At 38.6% G+C, this 17,307-nt stretch overlaps 1 protein-coding gene across 1 annotated transcript; it reads right to left on the bottom strand.

Annotated features, from left to right (window-relative positions):
• Positions 1–997: 997 nt before the first annotated feature.
• LOC149842796 (NADH dehydrogenase [ubiquinone] iron-sulfur protein 5-B-like) lies at positions 998–15,626 on the bottom strand. The gene is made up of 2 exons (XM_090001589.1): positions 15,394–15,626; positions 998–1,291 (listed from the first exon to the last, which is right to left on the bottom strand). Exons 1-2 carry the CDS (start codon positions 15,541–15,543, stop codon positions 1,199–1,201), a joined length of 243 nt encoding a protein of 80 aa, XP_089857715.1. The 5' UTR covers positions 15,544–15,626; the 3' UTR covers positions 998–1,198.
• Positions 15,627–17,307: the final 1,681 nt, after the last annotated feature.

The raw sequence follows: 17,307 nt of genomic DNA, 5'->3' as shown, positions 1-17,307 counted from the left end.
TACACATATAATATGAAAATCGAGCTTATACGAGTCAAACCAAGCTGAGCTTGCCATGTTCGTGCTAGGCCCATGTACCTAAATGGCTTGTAGCTTGGCTTGCCGAGCTGAACGGCGAGCTGCTCGTTTCATTTCTCAGCTCTACTCATCATCACTGGTTGCAGGGCACACAAATGGGTCGGATCCATGTTTGACAACCAGGACCATAATTGGGAGCTATCTACGGACTTCACAGATGTTGGTTTGTTTGACCGACTGACGTAATCAGATCCAATCCAAATTCAAAAAAGAAAAGAAAATGTAGCCGTTGGCGAAGCATCTGGAAGGAGTATGAAGCAAGCAGTAACTAGTGAATACACCCATTTGGCTCTCATCATCTCACACAACATAACGTCAAAACGAATAAGCCAAAGAAGACAAGTACGTTCGACTTGATCTTAAGGTGGCTACTTCGTCCTAAACAATATGGCCTCCACTGAAAAATAGTTCCTAGTTATGGGCCCTTAGTCACCATGGATGTGAGTTTTGATCAGTTGAACAAACAGATCCTCAAACTCAGACTCCTCCTTTCGCTCTCTATCCCTCTCCCTATCTCCCTACAAACAGGGGATGATCTGAGAGTGGTACTCAGAACTTAGAATCTGAGATCCTATGATCTCAGATCCGAGAATCAAATGAACCCATAAAAGTTCAGTCTCGAAAGGGATCAGGAGATGGAATTCAAGTACCCGATGGACAAATGGTCATAACAGCACCTGCCATTCTGCCCACCTCAACAAGTGACCCACAAACTGAGGTCTGATTTGGCAAGCATGCCATTTATGGGAGCTGGTTGGCCCAGCACTTTTACAATTAATCGAATACCAACACCTAATCAGCTCCAGCTGGCTCAGAGCATCTACACTTTGGCAACAGATTTTTACAACTCATATAACCAAAGCCAATGCTGTTTCATGCACGGCTTTAAGATGCTAAAACTAGACAGCCTTCCGGCGCATTTATGCAACTAAACTTGCTCAAAGTATCTTTAGAAAGACAAGTGGTCTTCCAGGCCATGGGTTTGAATAATCTCCAGAAGATGGTGATCAGGTGTCACAAAACTTACAATATCAGCACACGAACAGCAACATCAGTCAATTTTATTCCCAAGTTCGAAGAAAGATGAACTTGATGAAATATGCTTCAACTACCATGTTACTCAATGTTCACCATGACCTTCATCTTTTCCTTTACGTGCAGCAGCTCTCAGTTGGCGCTGCTCTTCTTTGTAAATGGTGTTTCTCCGGCGGTACTGCAAGAAGGTTTTTGTGCTGGTTATTATGGTGAAATATGAGGAAAAATGATACAACCGTGCCGATAACAAATCTGTAAACTGCTGGCAAGATAAATTCAGTGCCAAACAACATCTTAGTAATATATTAATGTGTTACATGGAACACAGTTTTTAAAGGGAGTAAGCAGACCACCACCATAAGTATAATGAAGCATCAAGAAACCTGTTAAGGCGGCAAAGACAGTTCAACAAATAGGAGTTTTATCTTGCATTATCCTGTCAGCTATGAAATAACCCTTGTAGATGATGGCCACCACAATGTTGATTTTATATAACTGTCAGTGAGGTCAAGTAATCCACAATCTGGAGCAGAATATCTGACATGTTAAGGGCGGAAAATTCAATAAAAGACACTGATACTACAACATCCTGAAGAATACTCATTCTAAATTTGACCAAGGCTTCAAATCAGAGCAGCACAGTCTATGACTAACATTTCGGTTGTCTTAGCGTCCAGTCTGTGTGCTATGACACTAACATTTCAACAGCATCAGAAATTAGCCTATTGAGAAGTCATATTTAATACAGTTCTTGAGAAGACAGCACGAGTCTATGAGCTCCACTGATAATTTCTCTGAGTTAGTTCCTGAACATGAAAAATATTTCCTGAAATAGTGGAACGATAATCTTATAATTTCCCATCATTCACTCCAACAGTGAATTCTAATATAGTCAACAATTGCTACCGTCCCCATGAATCAATCAAACTCCCAAAGTCATTTTCCAGTGGCACTTTTTTCCCATTTCCATTGAAAGCAAAGTGAAAGGAAGAAAAAAGTGACACGTTCAGAAGCAGTAATTAGCAAGGGGAGTAAACCATTCCACTCTTCAAGATCAAACCCGAGATGGATCCACCTTCAAGTCAATAGATTTTCCCAACTGTATATCTACTTTGGATATGGGTATCCATCTTTCTTCCCTCTCCCTCAGGATTAAACCCAAGATGGATCCACCTTCAAGACAATAGTTTTTCCAAGTGCATATCTACTTTGGATATGGGTATCCATCTTCCCCCACCCCCCACCCCCCTCAAGAAAAGAAAAGACAGGGATTTGTCATTCAGACATTTTCCAGAACGTCACTAAAAAATCAGTGGCACATTCTTTCCATAAAACCCGCCAAGAATAGCTAAAAAATGCCATGTTTCAAATCATTTCTTTACCCCTTTTGTTGAACCCATCTAGCCAAAAATTAGTTCCTTACCACTTGAACCCTAGTCATGGATATCTTCTTCCTCCAGCCAAGCTTGAGAGAAAAGCACCTCTAGAGATGGCTGATGAGCAAATACATGAAGCAACAAATTAAGCACCATTAAGGTAAAGGCTGCAGTGGCTCGCAAGATGGTGATATCAAGTTCACAAATTGTCAATAGTTATTGGTTTATGATTGCATTATATTAGGTTATAACTTATATGTAATATCTTTTATTTCTTTTATGTATTTTTTTTGTTTATATTTTTTGTAATAGGTAGTGGCCATTAAGGGCACTTTAGTCTTTCTTTTTGTAGCCGTTAGGGCTAGCCCAACGGCTAGTTGAGCTCCCTCTCTCCCACTCTTTGTAGTATATATATGTGGGATCTAACCCACATTTTTTATGCTTCTCTTAAGCATTTGAGTTAATAAAACTACTTATTTTTTATGAGTGTTTTAGCCCTTTAGTGGCTTGTGTCTGTGCTATCCATTGAGAGTTTGTATTAGCCCTTGGTGGCTCTTTGTATTTGCCTTGTGTGGTTTTGCATTTGTGCACACTTTGTATTCTTGTAGCCCTTAATGGCATCTACTTGTGCACACTCTTGTTTGATTGTTTCATTATATGGTATCAAAGCCTTGAGCTCTTGGAGTTTGCGGGTTCGTGTTCGTGGATTGTGTGTTGGAGGCTCGTGAGAGAGTTTCTTGGTGGAGCCTTCATCATTTATTCTACTTTTCTCTTCTCTCACCTCCTTCTCTTCTCATTCCAATGGCCGACAAAAAAGTTGTTATAGTTGTTTCCACATGTGAGTCACGACGGTGAAGAGAATTTTCATGGGCAAAGATTTGTAGCAATATGTTGATGGCTCCTCTCTAGAACCTCAACATGTTCTCACAAAAACCGTAATGGGAGAAGATGAAGCATCTAAAGAAGAGACTCTTAAAGAAAGCGAAAGAGAAAAGGCATTGTTGGACTACAAGAAAGCCCATAAAGAATGGAAGGCATGCCAAGGTCCTCTCCCTCTTCATGGGAAGCATGAATGAAGAACCATTTCAATTTTGAAAATGTTGATGAAGAATAGGAGTTTTTTTTTTTTGAAAGGCAAGCTGGGTTTAGGCAGACCCCCACCAATTATTATTCAACGTACCACTGGGGTTTGAACCTGCAATATCCCACCACAAGGAGACATGCACTAACAACTCCTACCAACCATGTGAAGCATGGGAGTTCATCAGACAAACTTATACACAAAAATGATGTCACACATAAATGGGATTTACAGGACCACATCCACAATGGCAAGGAGATAAATCCGTTAAAGGGTACTATGATACTCTTAAAAGACTTCAAGATCAAATAGCTAAGTTGGAACCTATTTGGATGACTCCTAATGACGCTCTTCAAAGGAAGAAACAAATCCTTTAGGAGCAATTCTTTCAATTTATGAGCGGCCTTAGGCCCGAGTTTGAACAAGTACCGTGAATATTATCCATAGAGTAAAAAATCTATCCCTACATAAAGTTTTGGCTGAAGTTTGTATGGAGGAGACAAGATTAAGATCTATGTCTAAATCTAAAAAAACTAAAGAAATGTGTTGGCCATTTCTAGACCCAGAGTCAACACAAATACTTATAAGCCTCCTCACTTTACCAAGCCTCATTTTGAGAAGTCATGCAATGCTGATGGAAAGAAGAAAATCATTTGTCATAATTGTGGAAACTCGGAGCACATTAAGCCCTATTGCCCAAAGTTCAAAGGAAGATATTGTAATGAAACAAGGTACAATAGAACAATAGGAAAACAAACACAATGCCAACAAAGGGCTTTAATAAACTCACTTAAAGTTGGTCACTAATGGACCAAATACAATCTCAAAAGAGATAAAAATACCAAACAACACAAGAGGCATACAAGCCTATAAGATGGGAAAAAACTCTAGAGAAAACCCTCAAATGCTTCTAAAAGCATTGAGGAATAACAAGGGAGTGAGGCTCTATTTATAGAGCCTCACTCCAACACATGGGAGGCAGTCCAGCTCTTTGGAATGCCTTCCAACAGTCATTATTATGACTGTTGGGTGGCAGTCCAACGTCTAGTTGAACTGCTGCCCAACAGTCATATTTTGACTGTTGTGCACAACAGTCATATTTTTGACTGTTGTGCACAACAGTCATAAATATGACTGTTGACTGTATGACAGTTTATTTATTTATTTATAATGTTAAATTACATTTCAGTCCCTAGTGGACTGTACTATATGATAAAAGACAAAAATACCCTTATTGGGTATTTGGATACAATTTTATTTTTAACACTCCTCCTAAAACTTATGGGGAAATCACCGAAAGTTTGCTAAGAAGATACAAAAATTGAGGTAGTGGAAGAGCTTTGGTGAAGAAGTCTGCAATCTGAAATTCGGACTGGACATATGGCAATGTAATGGTCCCCTTCAAATATTCTTCGCGAACATAGTGACAATCCATCTCAATGTGTTTTGTTCGCTCGTGAAATGTGTGATTGCTGGCTATATAGATGACACTTTTATTATCACAGCATAGCTTTGAAGGTTCTGAGACATCAACACCCATATCGGAAAGTAGTGCTCTCATCCACACAACTTCAGTGGTTGTGGTAGCCATTGCCCTGTACTCAGCTTCCGTAGAGGATAAAGACACTTTCTGTTGTTTTTTGCATCGCCAAAAAATGAGAGAATCACCTAAAAATACACAAAAACCAGTAGTTGAGTGACGGTTATTGGGATCTCCTCCCCAGTCAGAATCAGTGTAAGAAATAAGACTTAAAGATGAGGAAGAGGATAAGAATAGTCCTTTAGATATAGTTTTCTTGATATATCGAACCATTCTTAATACTGCACTCATGTGGACGGTTGTGGGCGCATGTTGAAATTGACTTGCAGAATGTACGGCATGCGCAATATCTGGCCTTGTAATGGACAGGTACATCAACGATCCAATAAGTTGTCGATAAGGGGTTGGATCATCTAATAATACTCCATCTTCAGCTCGCATTTTCACATTTATTACTTCAGGAGTATCAGCATATTTTGTGTCCGTGATTCCTGAACGCTCAACAATATCAGCTGCAAACTTGATTTGAGATAAAATATATCCTCTTGGTGAGTAGGCTACTTCAATTCCTAAAAAAAATCTCAAAAAACCAAGATCAGTCATATCAAAAGATTTTTTAAGCAAAATTTTAATATCTTCAATTTTCTTTTGATCATTCCCTGTGATGATCATATCATCAACATACAAAAGAAGAATGATCAATGAGGTACTTGTAGATCTCACAAAAAGAGCAGTGTCAGTGTAACAAGATTTAAATCCAAGTTTTAATATCGTACCACTGAACCGATCATACCATGCTTTAGGGGCTTGTTTAAGCCCGTATAGGGCTTTTTCAATAGACAGACCAGAGGGATGATCCATATATACTTCTTCATTTAAGTTTCCGTTCAAAAATTCATTTTTAACATCTAACTGATATATCAGCCATTTTCGAATGGATGCTATAGCAACTAGAGTTATAACTGTAGTCATACGAGCTACTGGGGCAAATGTTTCTTCATAATCTATACCATATTCTTGAGAATATCCTTTTGCAACAAGTCTTGCTTTATATCTCTCAAGAGACCCGTCACTTTTTGTTTTAATTTTAAACACCCATCTACACCCTATTGTCTTCTTTCCGATAGGAAGAGGTTGAATTGCCCAAGTGTGAGCCTTGTGTAATGCATCTAATTCAATTTTCATGGCTTCAACCCATTCGTTTATATTTTTGGCCTCGTTATAGTTGGATGGTTCATGATAGGAATGAATGGCTAGAAGACATGCCCTGTAGTTTGGTAAGAAGGATTCATATGAGACAAACCTACTTGGAGGCCTATGTGTTCGTTCTGACCTTCTAACACTAGTTTCTTCAGTATTTGTTAATTGATTATATCTGTCAAGGGCACATGGATGCTCCCCAGTATTTCGTCTAGAGTATTGAAGAAGATCTTGAGATGGTTCACTACTTGAGTCATTAATAGACTCGAAGGTTTCAATATCATTACTAATACCTTTATTGGGTAACAAATCAAATAAGAAAGCATACTCAAATTCTTTTTTAGGAACTTCAAAATCAAATCCACTGCCATTTTCTAGAAATGTAACATTTCTAGAAACATAGAGTTTATCATTTGTTTTATCATAACATCGATATCCTTTTTTATTATCAGCATAACCAAGAAAGACACATTTTATGGCTTTAGGAGAGAGTTTGCTATATTTTTCAAGAAGCACGAAGCATTTACAACCAAATACCCTTAGCCTTTTTAAATCAGGAGAAATTTTAAAGAGTTTTTCAATAGGAGACTTGTTTTCCAAAGTTTGAGAAGGCATTCTATTTATCAGATAGACTGCGGTTAGGGCAGCTTCAGCCCAAAATTGCTTTGAAATTTCTTTTGAAATAAGTAGGGTTCTAGTAGTTTCAATGATATGACGATGTTTTCTTTCAGAAATCCCATTTTGTTGAGGTGTCCTAGGGCATGATTTTTTATGCACAATTCCATGATTTTTTAGATATAATTGAAATTCATTTGAAAGAAACTCTCCCCCAGAGTCGGAGCGGAAGACTTTAATATTTGTTTTAAATTGATTTTTAACTAGATTATGAAAGTTTTTAAAACATGAAAAAACTTCGGATTTGAGTTTTAGAAAGTAAATCCAAGTATGTCTACTAAAATCATCTATAAATGTAACATAGTATGAATAACCACCTTTTGACATAACATGGGCGGGACCCCACACATCCGAATGCACTAATTCAAAATTTTTATGTGTCACAGAGGTTCTAGACCCAAAAGGTATCATTTGCATTTTTCCAAGTATACAATCTTCACATACAAAATTTTTCCAAAAATAGAAAAAGAGATAATTTGGATATACTTGGGTGTCCTAATCTTTTATGCCAAAGATCTATATTAATGTCTTTGACATGATTACAAAACGAGTATTTTGGTAAACACAGGAAATCCATGTAGTAAAGGTCTCCTCGTCTATGGCCTTGCCCAATCAGCTTCCCTGACTGGAGATCCTGCACCCAACACGCCTTAGATGAGAAGAATACTTTACAACCATAGTCAACAATTTGAGAGACCGAAAAAAGATTCAAATCCAGTTTGGGAATGACTCTCACTTTTGGAACAAAATTTTTTTGAAATATCATCAAGGTTTCCTAAGCTTTTGACTTTTAAAGAGGTACCATCGGCAGTTGACACACATGAAAAATATGATTTAGTGCAATCAGATAATAGAGACTCATTATGAGTCATGTGGAAAGAAGCACCTGAGTCTAGAATCCAAGAGGTCTTACCTGGAGGAGACGAGGAAAAGATGGCAGCTCCGGATGTAGAAGGTGCAGCCTTAAGAAGTTGTGAGACGGCTTCTGCTATTTGAGCAAGATTTAATTCATTGAAGCTACCCCCTTTTCTTGATTCTTGAGGTTCTTCACTTAAGGCGGCCACCTTTTTAAATTTGGGACATTCCGGCCTTATATGTCCGGGTTCCTTACAATGATGACAAATAATTTTTCCTTTGTATCCTCCCTTGTATCCTCCTCCATTGTGTCCTTCTCTATTGAACTTCTTCTCAAAGTGAGGTGGTTTATATGTTTTCACAAAATTTTCGGGCCTTGCCATGGCAAGGACCTCATCATTAGACTTGTGCATTCCAAGTCTTGTCTCTTCTTGACAAATTTGAGCAAGGGCCTCACTTATAGAAGGAGAAGTGGTCCTATAAAGTAAGGAAGATCTTACTTACTCAAATTCCGGTCGAAGGCCATAAAGAAAGGAGAAAAGATTTTCTCTTTCGATTTGGGTCCTTCTCATATCAATAGCCGAACCTTCCCATTTTGGTTCCAACATGGCTAATTCATCCCAAATAGGAGATAAAATACCGTAAAAATCTCTTACACTTTTATCTCCTTGTTTTGAATTACGTACCTTATCTTGGAGATAATAAAGTCTAGCCATATCCTTTTGGATAAAAGTACTTCTTAGAAAGCTCCATGCGTCACATGCCTTCTTGAATTTGATGATATTGGTGGCGATCTTGAACTCCATGGTATTCATAAACCATGAGAGTATTTGTGCATTGCTTGCCTCCCAATCTTCCAATTTATTTTGAAATTCTTCTAAGGCTTTTTCTTTTTCTTCTTCGGACAAGGCTTTGACTTGATCTCCTTCTCTTCTAGTCAATTTGAGTTGTGGTTCACTAGTAGAACCACTAACAAAACCCCACAATTTTTTTCCTTTGATATGATTCTCCATAGCCGTCGCCTACATCAAATAGTTGTTTTCATTGAGTTTGTAGGTGATGACGGTGGCGAACTCTCTTTCTCCCATAATGAATACTTGAGTTTAGACTAGAGAAGATAGGGAATGATCAATGATCGAAGAACACTTCCTTCACGAGATTCTCCTTCTTTCAAGAACCTCGCTCTGATACCATGTAATGAAACAAGGTACAATAGAACAATAGGGAAACAAACACAATGCCAACAAAGGGCTTTAATAAACTCACTTAAAGTTGGTCACTAATGGACCAAATACAATCTCAAAAGAGATAAAAATACCAAACAACACAAGAGGCATACAAGCCTATAAGATGGGAAAAAACTCTAGAGAAAACCCTCAAATGCTTCTAAAAGCATTGAGGAATAACAAGAGAGTGAAGCTCTATTTATAGAGCCTCACTCCAACACATGGGAGGCAGTCCAACTCTTTGGACTGCCTTCCAACAGTCATTATTATGACTGTTGGGTGGCAGTCCAACGTCTAGTTGGACTGCTGCCCAACAGTCATATTTTGACTGTTGTGCACAACAGTCATATTTTTGACTGTTGTGCCCAACAGTCATATTTTGACTGTTGTGCACAACAGTCATATTTTTGACTAATGTGCACAACAGTCATAAATATGACTATTGACTGTATGACAGTTTATTTATTTATTTATAATGTTAAATTACATTTCAGTCCCTAGTGGACTGTACTATATGATAAAAAACAAAAATACCCTTATTGGGTATTTGGATACAATTTTATTTTTAACAGATATAAGAAGAACGTAGTGTCGGTGGGAGCTTTTCAAGAGGACAAGGGTGAGGCCGATGAAGATTCTAAATTCCTTAGAACTATGCCATTGTCTCAATCCATGAAGGCTCTACAACCGTTCATTAAGAACTCATCCTCCTTTATCTTGGGAGTCACAGTCTCTACCTCTTCACCAACCAGTAAGGTTTTTGGCTCTTAGACTCTGGGGCAACTTTTCATATGACTTCAAATGATTTTTTGTCTTTTGATCGGGCACTAATTCAAGTAAAACCCATGTTTTTATTGTCGATGTGTCTTCTCTTGATATAAAAGGAATTGATGATTTAAATAAGATTTGTTTCAAAATTTAACTTGAATTTACTTTTCATTTTCCAAACTGTCGACCATGGATGTAATATCTCCTTCTCATCAAACCAATGTTGGGTGCTAGATCTCCAGTTCGGGAAGAAGATTGAAGAAGGTCATAGGGAGGGAGATCCCTACTAATATAGATTGGTTGATTCTTCTAAAAGGCATTTTTTGTTGCAATGTGAAAAACTTGGATATTTTTGTGTGGCATCAAAGGCTTGGACATCCTAGAATATATATCTAAATTATCCCATATATCACATTTGAAAATGTTTTTGTAATCAAGATTTCTATTGTACGGATTGCATTATTGGCAAAATAAAAATCATTCTATTTGTAAAAATGAGTCTTTTCCCATCTAAACCTCTTGAATTAGTGTACTTGGATGTTTAGGGCACTACTCCTGTTGCTTTTAAAGGTGGTTATGTTTATTATGTAATATTTGTAGATGACTTTTATAGATATGCTTGGATTTACTTTCTTAGGCACAAATATGAAGCTTTTGAAAATTTTAAAACTTTTATAACCTTATTAAGAATCAATTCAAAACCAACATATCTATTTTCTACTCGGATTTAGGGGGGAAATTTATGTCAAAAGTTTTCAAAGAATATTTGAAACTTAATGGTATTTTGATCAAAAGTCTTGTGTCAACACACTCCAACAAAATGGATTGGTTGAAAAAAAACAGACACATAATTGAAACCACAGGGACACTTCTCATTTTAAACCATGTTCAAAAAGAATTTTGGGCCAAAGCTTCTTTTATTGTCGTATATCTCATAAATAGAATTCCTTCTACTAAACTCAAAAACATCTCTCCCCTTTAAAAACTTTTCACAATCTCTCCTAATTATTCAAGATTAAAGATTTTTTAATGTAAACATTTTGTTATTACCAACAAAAATGATAAACTTTCACCTAGGAGCCATACCATGCGTTTTTCTTGAATATGGTAAAAACATAAAAGGATTTAGATGTTATGATTTCAAAAATGATAAACTTTATGTTTCAAGGAATGTCTCATTTATAGAAAAAAAAAGCTTATTTGATCACAATGTGTCTAAAGAAGCTACTGAATATTCATTCTTGTTAGAATTATTGCCTAAGAATAATGATGAATGTGTGATTGATGATGTTATTGTTAGCGAATAACTACAACTCAATATCTTGGATGGTGAAAATATAGACATGGTTAGAGAATTGAACCTACAATGATAAAATATAGTAGGCGAGAAAATGATGTACAACCTCATGCCCTAGAAAAATATGTCCTAGAAAGATAGGAACAAGCAACTTTAGAAGATTTGACAGGATTTTTATACCTCCTGATAGATTTGTATCATATGAATCTTTTTCTCTCCAATAATAGAACTTGTCTAGATAAAATTTTGTCATATTTTGAGCCAACCACATATAACAAAGGAAAAAATTACCTGAATGGATATGAGCCATGAATGATAAATTAGAGGCACTTGAAAAAATCTAAAACATGAGAAATAAAAGATTTACCAAAAGGAAAAAAACCATAGGTTGGAGATGATTTACAAAGTTAAGACTAAAAGTGATGGGTTACTAGAAAGATAAAAAATTAATGGCTAAAGATTTTTCCCAAGAATATGGTATATATTATGATGAAACTTTTGCACCCATTGTTAGGATAATTTATATTAGAACCAGTGTTGTGAAAAGCGTTGAGGCGTAGCGAGGCGCTCCACCAAAATTTGAGGTGAGGCGTAAGCCTCGAGGCGCAAAGAGTAAGCCTCAATTTTTTTTTTAACTTTAAAAAACTATGAGATTAACATGTAAAAGTAACATTAATGCAACAACTTGATCTATGTAAGTATCTAAGAAATAAAATCTGAGCATTCATTCAATAAAAAACTAACATTAACAACAAAATGCATAGCCCCCTGCCTCACGACAAGGTGAGCGACAGGGGGCGGAGCCCCCTACCGAAAAAGAAAGCGACAGGGGGCGAAGCCCACTAACGAGAAAGAAGGTGACAGGGGGGGGAGCCCCCTTTCCTGCCGAACAGAAGGTGACAGGGGGCGAAGCCCTCTGCCGAAAAAGAAAGCGACAGGGGGTGGAGCCCCTACCGACGAGAGGCGACAACAGGGGGCTCAGCCCCCCTGTCGGTCGACCCAAAGAAAGAGGCAGGGGGTCCCCCCCCCCCCCGGCCGACGACAGGGGCTTCGCCCCCCTGTCGGTCGACCAAGAGAGAAAAGCAGAGGGGGGGGGGACCCCCTGCCGATGAGAGGCGACGACAGGGGGCTCTGCCCCCTTGTCGGTCGACCCCAAAAGAAAGGCAGGGGGTAACCCCTGCCAATGAGAGGCGACAATAGGGGGCTCTGCCCCCTATCGATCGACCCCTCATGGAGAAGAAGAAGTAAAGAAGAGGGGTTTACCTCACTGCAGTGACTCCGACATCATCAAAAAATGTTGAGGAAAGGCCGTGTCCGGGATGTCGGCCGAGGTCGTCGGAATGGACGGCGATGGCGGTGAGTCGTTGGCGCCCACACAACAGAGAAAAGAAGATGGTGGTGGCCGACGGGTCGTCGACGCCTTCTCAGCAGAGGAAATAAGAAGGTGGAAGAGGCGATGACCGGCGGCGGGTGGTCACCGGCGAAAGCGATCGCAGGGGGCGGAGTGGAGAGAGAAGGGGCAAGGGCTTTTGCCCCTCGCCCGAGGCGCCTCTGTCTTTTTTAAAGACAGGTTCTCTCGAACCTTCGAGAATACGGGTTTGTGTCCGGGTCAGACTCGGGTCTGGGTTAATGTTGGTCAAATGAGGGCTATGACCCTCATTTGACCAACAAAATAAAGCGTGTGTGCCTCGCCTTAAGGTGCATGAGGCATACGCCTTTATACTTTTACGCTTTATAACTGCACCTTAAGGCACAAACGCCCTCGCCTCGAGGCGAGGCACGCTTTTTGCGCCTTGAGGTGCATTTTTAACAACACTGGTTAGAACTATCTTAGTTATAGCTACTGCCAAAGGATGAGTTATTTATTAATTGGAAGTAGAAAATGCCTTTTTAAATAGAAAACTAAAAGTGAAAGTTTATATGAATTCACTCCCTGGATATGAGATTACATCTGAAAAGGCCCTTCACTTAAGAAAAGCTTTATATGGGTTAAAACAGACTTCTAAAGCCTTGTATGATAAGTTCAGTTTTGTACTGATTAAAGTTGAGTTTAAATCTTGTTATACTGACACTGCTATGTTTGTTAAGAAATTTAATGCAAGTAACATTGTTTTGCTTCGTTATGTTGATGACATGATCATTACGGGCATAGATAAACTAGGGGTTAGCTATATCAAAAGTGTTTCTAAAGAAACCTTTGAAATGACCGACCTAAGATTTCTCATATTTTTTCTAGGAATTGAAGTAGTTTATTCTCCTCTGGAGGATCCCGCACCATATCGTCAGATGATTGAAAATCTCACATATTTGACTATCACTCGACATGATATTGTTTATGCAAATCATACTGAAAGTCAGTTCCAGCACTCACCTAACACAATATATATGAGAGTTGTGATGAGAATTATTAAATATTTACAAAATTATGCTTCTAAGGGTCTTATGTTATCTTACTCCTCTCCAATGGAGCTTATAGCTTATTCAGATTCAGAATGAGAAGGAGATCCTAATGATAAAAGCTCATAGACTAGTTTTTATGCCATTTTAAGTTATTCTCTAGTGTCTTAGATGTACAAAAATCAATAGAAAGTATACTTATTGTCAACTAAAGCTAAATATTGTACTATGGCTACTACAACATTAGATATCATGTGGTTGAGAAGATTACTTCAAGATACGGGGGTTCACCTACAGATGCCCTCAAAATTATGTTGCGACAACAAGAGCACAATCTATATAGTTGTCAACCATACATTTTATGAGAGAATTAAACATATCAAGATGGATTATCATTATGTGCGTGAAGAATTCTTGAAGAAGATTATCACTTTTCCTTATGTCTCCTTAGAAGCATGTCGATAAAGAAATCGACTAATATTTTGTCACCCCAATTTCACTTCCTACTTGACAAACTCTCAGTGATATCACCGTAAGTTTGAGGGAGGGTGTTAGAATGTATAGCTATTTGTAAATACATATAGTAATATGTATATACATTTAATATGTATATATATGTTGTTATATGTAATATCTTTTATTTTTGTATTTTTTGTTTATATATTTTTGTAATAGGTAATGCTCATTAGGGGCACTTTAGTCTTTATTTTTGCAGTCGTTAGGGCTAGCCCAATGGCTAGTTGAGCTCCACTCCCATTCTTTGTAGTATATACATGTGGGATCTAACCCCACATATTTTCATGCTTCTCTTAAGCATTTGAGTTAATAACACTTTATTTTTTTGAGTGTTTTATCCCTTTAGTGGCTTGTGTTTGTGCTATCCAGAACTTGTATTTGTTCTTAGTGGCTCTTTGTATTTGCCTTGTGTGGCTTTGTATTTGTGCACACTTTGTAGTTTGTATTATTGTAGACCTTAGCAGCATCTACTTGTGCGCTTTTTTGCTTCATTACACTGACAAGCATATGGGCCAAGGAAGCAGCACAGTGAGCCGATGAGTGCGCATCAACAAACACATGGTAAAGAGAGTGTCATATGCGTGTGAACTGTGATGTAATGGTGATGTTTTAATCACAATGACAGTACCACCGTACAATTCAATACAGAAAGGATCAGGAAAAACATGAACGCACCAACTTGGTTTTGAACTCACATAACAACCACTCGTTTTAACCTAATTTCAAATCCAATCAATCAATACAAGCATTCCTTTTAACATGAATGTTGATCAATTGGCAAGCAAATCACTTATAACAAGTAATCTCCTAATTGCTACCCGCAAAGACAATCATCTAGGCACGAAGAAGAAACATGGTCGAGTGAAATGAATGAACCAACATCTACAGGATGGTTCAACTCCAACTTGAATATAAGCCCGCCAAATCTCATGGGCCAACCGCCAAAGCTAGGGCATATAAATCCTTACTTTTCCTTGAGAACTACACTTACCTATTCAACCGTTTTATTCAACTAATATGAATCGATGTTACGTCGACCCAACAACAGATCTAATAAGGAACCAATACCAAAAATCACTAATTCAATCAATTCCTCGACCATTACCAGCGTAACGATAGACAGAACCTTTAAAATTATAAGCTTACAGAAAAAAAAAAAAAGCGATCAGAAGACGAAAGCAATGGCATCAAGAAACCAAACACAATCAAACAAATTGGTTAAAATCACACAGATTGTCTCGACCGACGTGAGATCGAAACCAACAAGGCAAGGAGAGTAAAGATTGATCAAGCGATAAAGAAGAGGAGCTCGAGAAAGGAATGAGGTGTTGGGGGAATGGGTGGTTTACCTCCTTGTCGTGGTGGAGGCACTCGAGGTAGTCTTCGTGAAGGAAGGAGCACTCCTGCGGCTCCCTGCAATGAGACATGCACTCGCTGAACTCAGTCCAGAAATCGAAGCATCGGCCCTTGTTCCCGTTCATCCCCCAACCCGACGCCATCTTTTATTTGCCCCCTTTTCGCTTCCCTTCTTCTTCGTCTGGTTCTTCCTTTTCTTTCCCCCCTCTCTCTCGCCTCTTCTCTATGCGTGGGTCGGGTTTGTGCTGGGCCCGACCCGTACCAAACTCTTTCGTGTTAAGGTTTGGTGATAAAGAAGAAGGTCCAATTATAAACCATATATGGAACCGGGTATGGTTTGTAAAATTTTATATCAAACCCTGATCCAACCCGAGTTCCTGTAATTTTTTAATATATATTATTTTATCGAGTATGGATCAGGTTTGGCTCATGTCATCCTTATAGGACTCTAGTATGTTTTTTTTGTTTTAAATATCAGACTCGATGGGACCTTGGTCTGGACTTGGTACCAGTACCTCAGAAACAAGTCCGGGTTTGAGCTTACCTGGGTCCAAACCAAATCCAACCCGTTGACACCACTAGTGGAGATGGATCAAGGATACAAATCCGGTAGTTGGTGATACGAATCCGAATGTTATCAACAAAAAAACAAAATTTGGTGCTTACAGTTACAGAGGCCTAAGGTGTCAAGAAATTTCGTTTAACCGGCTGGCCTTTCAAAAATTTTAAGCAGGCATTGAGGACGGAAAGCATCAACTTTGTAATAGAAGCAGATCAGGTTATGCAGCGTTTCCGCTCATGTTCAGCATGACGTGATCCGCTTCCTTCCTTCCCTGTTAAAAAAAAAACCACACGTTAAAGAGGATCCAGACATTAAGGGGAGGGTGCCCACCCTGACCCGCGTATTATAAGGGCAGCGGTCAGGGTGGGCATTGGTGCTGGTCTCAATCCCCCTCCCCCTCGCCCCTTTCGTAACTTTGTTCTCAATCCTCTGATTTTGCCCTAACCGTCTCTCTCTCTCTCTCTCTCTCTCTCTCTCTCTCTCTCTCTCTCTCTCTCTCTCTCCGCCCTCCAACTTCAACACCCTCGATTACTTTCGCCTTATCACCATCACCGGCATCTCTGTTACCGTCGGATACCTCTCCGGTAATCCTCGAATTCCTTCGTCTAATTTTTTTCGTTTCTTCTGTTTGTTGGTATTCTTCTGTTGGTCTTTGGGATTCTTGGGTTTTGATTCTTTTAGGAGTTTTGGGGGATTATGGATCAAGCCCAATATCAAGGGGCCCTTCGGTGGTCACTGGCAGCTTAATCATGCTAACGGGTGGAGTCATGTACGCCTACCAGAACTCTGCGGGACGACTATGGGTTTCTTCCTCAATGACAAAGAGGTAGCTCGGTACAAGAAGTTTAGCTACTAGGATTCCTTGGGTTGTGGAAGGGTTTTTATGGTGCTCTTTTGATGTTTAGCCGTTGAACAATTAGATGGTTTTTCTTATTGCTCAGGATTGATTTTTAGATGGATGCCTGGATTTGGATTGTCTGAGAGTTTTATTTTTTGATTAGATAGGCCTAATGTAATGTCTGTCACCTATTTTCACACTTAGTTAAATTTGGAATTCTCGAAAATTTGGCTAAGTCCGGGAGAAAAATAGTTTGAGCCTCGATTTTATACAGATGCTTTTGAGTCTCGGCTTGGCCTAGGTCTCATCAACTAGGTCCAAACGAGCCAATCAAAATAGAGAAAAAGTTTTATTTTTTACCTTTAAATTCAAAAGAAATTTGAGTTATTTTTAGGCGAATTTTAGAAGTGAAATTCAAGTTATATATCATTAGATGCGTCTCGAAATTCTGAGTGTAATGATATTTTATTTTCTTCGATTCGGGCTACGGTTGACCCAAAAAACGTA

This window comes from Nuphar pumila, chromosome 3, assembly GCF_984573655.1.
Source record: "Nuphar pumila chromosome 3, dmNupPumi1.hap1.1, whole genome shotgun sequence".
Classification (NCBI taxonomy): Eukaryota; Viridiplantae; Streptophyta; class Magnoliopsida; order Nymphaeales; family Nymphaeaceae; genus Nuphar; species Nuphar pumila.
Note: the sequence above shows the minus strand (reverse complement) of the source record. Positions and strands in the feature narration are given on the sequence as shown.

Coding starts and splice junctions, on each gene's coding strand:
- LOC149842796 (XM_090001589.1), bottom strand. CDS start 15,543: ATGGCGTCGGGTTGGGGGATGAACGGGAACAAGGGCCGATGCTTCGAT. Junction 1,292..15,393: donor GCCTCCACCACGACAAGGAG/GTAAACCACCCA, acceptor ACCTTCTTGCAG/TACCGCCGGAGAAACACCAT.